General features: G+C 45.9%; 1 protein-coding gene across 1 annotated transcript in view; it reads left to right on the forward strand.

The window, feature by feature from the left end:
• Positions 1-1599, forward strand: part of LOC101988291 (acyl-coenzyme A thioesterase 1) — a 14995-nt gene extending 13396 nt beyond the window's left edge. Inside the window, exon 4 of the mRNA XM_005343652.3 lies at positions 476-1599. Within this exon, the coding sequence (XP_005343709.1) occupies positions 476-1054 (579 nt within the window). The 3' untranslated portion in view covers positions 1055-1599. The remainder of the gene's footprint in view (positions 1-475) is intronic.
• The last annotated feature ends 2896 nt before the right edge of the window (positions 1600-4495 follow it).

Here is a 4495-nt window from a genome sequence, read left to right on the forward strand (position 1 = left end):
AGACATTCCTCCTGATGGCTTCTGTTTCTCACTGCCGTATGAGTGAGGAAATGAGACATTCCTCCTGATGGCTTCTGTTTCTCACTGCCGTATGAAAAGCTGAAGCAGGACATGTGGAGCTCAAGAGGCTGAGGAGGTAGGAGAGGGTGTGAGGTGGTCCTCTGGAGAAGCGGGAAGCCAAACACCAGTGATGCGTGGCAGGGCTGACGGCACATCGGTGCTCGTGTCAAATGAAAGGTCAGCCAGCCGGAATGTTTGTTTTCATTAGTTTCTTGGGGTCCATTGTCTCAATATTCTAATGACCACAGGGAGGGGTGCAGTGTCTTCTTAGAGAATCTTCATTCCTGCTAGGATGGTTTAAAAAAATACATTCCAAATGTTGGCTGTGGTTGATGTACTTTTCCAGCTGGGCCTACTCACTGTCTGATACTGTTCCTGGACTAAATTCTCTCTTTTTTTAAAATATTTTTCTCAGGTGAAAGGTCCAGGAATTGGGCTGCTTGGGATTTCCAAAGGGGGTGAACTTGGCCTTGCTATGGCCTCCTTCCTGAAGGGCATCAAGGCTGCTGTCTTCATCAATGGCTCTGTGGCCGCTGTTGGGAACACCATATACTACAAAGATGAGACTATCCCTCCCGTGTCTTTTCTGAGAGATAGAATCAAAGTGACCAAAGATGGCCTCTTGGATGTTGTGGAAGGGCTGCAAAGCCCTTTGGTAGAGACGAAGAGCGTCATCCCTGTGGAAAGGTCTGACACCATCTTCCTGTTCCTTGTGGGTCAGGATGACCACAACTGGAAGAGCGAGTTCTATGCCAATGAGATCTCCAAACGCTTACAGGCCCATGGGAAGGAGAAGCCCCAGATCATCTGCTACCCAGAAGCAGGGCACTATATTGAGCCCCCTTACTTCCCCCTGTACAAGGCTGGCATGCACGTCCTGGTGGGTACTAATATCATATTTGGAGGGGAGCCTAAGCCTCATGCCATGGCCCAGGTGGATGCGTGGCAGCAACTCCAGACTTTCTTCCACAAACACCTGGGTAGTAAGAATTAGGGGTGTACAGGCTGGAGAGATGGCTCAACCATTAAAGGCTAGGCTCACAAACAAAAATATAAGATTTAGGGGGTGACTCCTCAAATATTATCCATTGTCTGATGGTTTGCGGGGGAAAGTTCAAACACATTGTAAGAACATCAGTTAAGATTACTTTATCTATGCTGGGCGGTGGTGCTACATGCCTTTAATCCCAGCACTCAGGAGGCAGAGGCAGGCGGATCTCTGTGAGTTCGAGGCCAGCCTGGTCTACAAGAGCTAGTTCCAGGACATGCTCCAAAGCGACAGAGAAACCTTGTCACAAAAAATAAAACAAAAAAATTACTTAATCTAAACAGTGCTGAACATAGTGCTATGCAAGGCTAGAAATGTGGTTCAGTGGTAGAGTACCCGACTGTCTTGTGAAGTCTCTGGGTTCAATCCCAAGTACTCTAGGAAAACAGGCAAATGTTTTATGGAGACTGTACATATTCAAGAAATTGTGCTCAGAATAAAAAGAACACCATGAGCCACACTGTTGTGTCATTAAAAATTATGTCCTTTAATTCTTCGGGTGGTGTTGCTGTTATCATCTTCCTCCCAAGAAGTGACTTTGGGGGCCCCCTTTTCAGATGCTAAACACATTACAAGCAGCAGTGGAAAGAAGGCTTTTGTTGCACGCATATCCAACAAGAACACCTGTTGTTTTTAACAAAAATCTCAATCATTTAATTTTTATCAGTAAAGACTGGGAGCCAGATGCTGGGGTGAAAACCCGCTAGCTCAGGGAGGCACAGAAAACACCCAGATGACCTTCCTCCTCTGGAATTGTCCCAGATAGGCCTTTCTCCTACGCCATCTCAAACAAAACTCCTCAAACCAGATGTCCTTCCCTCCTTCTCTCTCTCTCTCTCTCTCTCTCTCCATTCTCCTGACTTCCTCCTGCTCTGTATGTTTTTTTCCTGTCAACTTGCTCCTTGCTCTCCCTCTTGACCTATTGTTGATTTTATTTAATCGTAATGTTTACAGTATTCAAGCAGACAGCTCTTGGTTAAAGGTGTGTGCTAGGGCTGAGACACACCACAACTAGAAGCAGGTTTTTCCAGTAAATAATGCAATCGATCTTGGGGTTCACTGTGTGATCGAATAGCTTGCAACAAACATCGGTTTTACAAGGCAAACCAGCAATGGGAAAAGAATCCCCTTCATACGAGGAGCTCTGTGCCATGACAACACTTGGGGATGATGAGCATTCAGCCCAGGAAGCCAAAGAGCAGCTGGGGAAGGAAATGGAGAGTCTAGGATCCATGTTGTGTCAGCCTTCAGACTGTCTGAGGCAGGGAAGAGAATGTGTGGGAGCAAGAGCTCTCGTCCCCACGCATTTAGGCCACAACAACCCACTAGTCAGCTATTGGTCTTGTTAGGAAGGGAAGAATGATTTCTTTACCCAGTGCTAGGTTCATGGTTGAGCCCTGCCCTTATAACACAAGACAGGTTGTCAGGAGAAAAGTGCATAAACTTAATTAATAAAGGTGAAGTCTTCAGACACATAGTCTCAAAGCAGTATTGTTAGGAGAACAATTTTGTTGTTCGTCCTTGCTGCCCAGCCACGAAATAACCGCTCAAAAAATCCATATTAATTACAATACTGTTTGGCCAATAGCTTAAGTGTATTTCTGGCTAAACTCATATCCAAAACTAAGCCATCTATATTATTCTGTATATCACCATGTGGCTGTGGCTTACCAGCTAAAGTTCCCAGCTTCTGTCTCAGGCGGTGGATCATGGCTTCTCTCTGACTCTACCTTCTTCCTCCCAGCATTCAGTTCCATCTTCTCTGCCTACCTAAGTTCTGCCCTGCTAAAGGTCCAACGCAGTTTTTTTTTTTTATTCATTAACCAATAAAAGCAAAACATAGACAGAAGGACCTCCCATACCACAGTATGGAATCCTGTGTGTTTTGCTGCTCAGAGTGATGGAAAATGCATAGCTTAGAAGCATTCTTGGGAAAGAAGTATGACCTGATGGCAATTAGCTGGAGATGAGGAACGTAGGAAGGTGTGTCCTTTGGCTTCTATCGCCCTGATAAAAACACCATGATCGAAAGCAGCTCGGGGAGGAAAGGGTTTACTTGGCTCACAGCTCCACCTCACTGTCCATCATTAAAGAAGTCAGGCCAGGAACCCAGGGCAAGAGTCTGGCTGGAGGCAGGAACTGAATGAAGCAGAAGCCGTGGAGGGTACGGTTACGGGATTCCTGTTCCTCCTTCAGCCTGCTTTCTTAAACAGCCCAGGATCACCTGGCCCACCCAAAGTATTGGGCTCTTCCCCTACCAGTTATTAATAAAAGACAAATGCCCCCAGACTTGCCTATGGCATCTGTTGCAGGCATTTTCTCCACCGAGGTTCTTTATTTCCCAGATAACCCAGGTTCCTCTCAAACAAACAAAAGTCAACAAGCAGTACAGCATTCATGTTCAAATTCTTTTCCATTTCCTTGTCTGAGTAAGGACGCTTCCTTCTTTCCTCTCTCTCTCCCTGCCACCCCCACCCCTGCACCTCCCTTATGGAGGGCCACGCTATGCTAGGTGGCAACAGTTGGACTGGAACTTGATACCCTCATGCCTCAGCTTCACGAGTCCTGAGATGACAGTGTTTTACTGCCACCCCTGACAAGAGGTCCCTTTCTCTGGGCTGGTTTTTTTTTTTTTTTTTTTCTGAATGATATTCCTTTGGAATAGGGAGGGAACTTTGAAGCAAGGTCTTATGGAGTGCATAGGGAGAAGTAGGAGAGACAGTCACAGTAAAATATCTGCTATCCCATCACCTGTCTGGCCAAGGAAGAACAGTTCACTCAGCTTCTGAGACCAGGGCACAGTCGTTGGGTTCTCGGGAGCGTTGGGCAGAGAGAGGCAGCCAGCGCAACCCCGTGAGATTCTCCTGATTGTGGCTGGCATTTGCAGAGTACTCCACACATAACCAGTACAAACATTTTCCAAACAGATTTCTCTAAAATCTGCCTCAAGCCTTTTCGGCTTCAGGCTGCAGGGATTTGGGGGGAAACAGCAATTTTTGTTTTCAGTATTTTTTATGACAGAAGAGTCATAAAAAAATTGGATATATTAGAATCCTAGGTTTTGGGGTTGGAGACTAGTGGAAACTAGAGATTAGATTTGGTTTATTAGGATAGGTAGCCTAGTGTCTGATGTCCATCGGGTTCTGCTACAGTCTTCCCCCTCCCTCCCTTCTCTCCTTCCACTTGAAATCCTCCTGCCTCAGCCTTCTGAGCACTGGGAACAATAAGGTTGAGAGGTTCCTTAGTGAGTCTCCCACCTTTGTTTAGTTCTTACTCAGCAATCAAGATTCAATCGTACATGAGGTTTTTGTGAGACACTCAAGAAAGCTAGAGTTTGTTTGTTGAAATAGCTGGGAAAGTATCTACCTTATCAAAGCCGTAGAAAAA

This window comes from Microtus ochrogaster, chromosome 1 (genome assembly GCF_000317375.1).
Source record: "Microtus ochrogaster isolate Prairie Vole_2 chromosome 1, MicOch1.0, whole genome shotgun sequence".
Taxonomy (NCBI): domain Eukaryota; kingdom Metazoa; phylum Chordata; class Mammalia; order Rodentia; family Cricetidae; genus Microtus; species Microtus ochrogaster.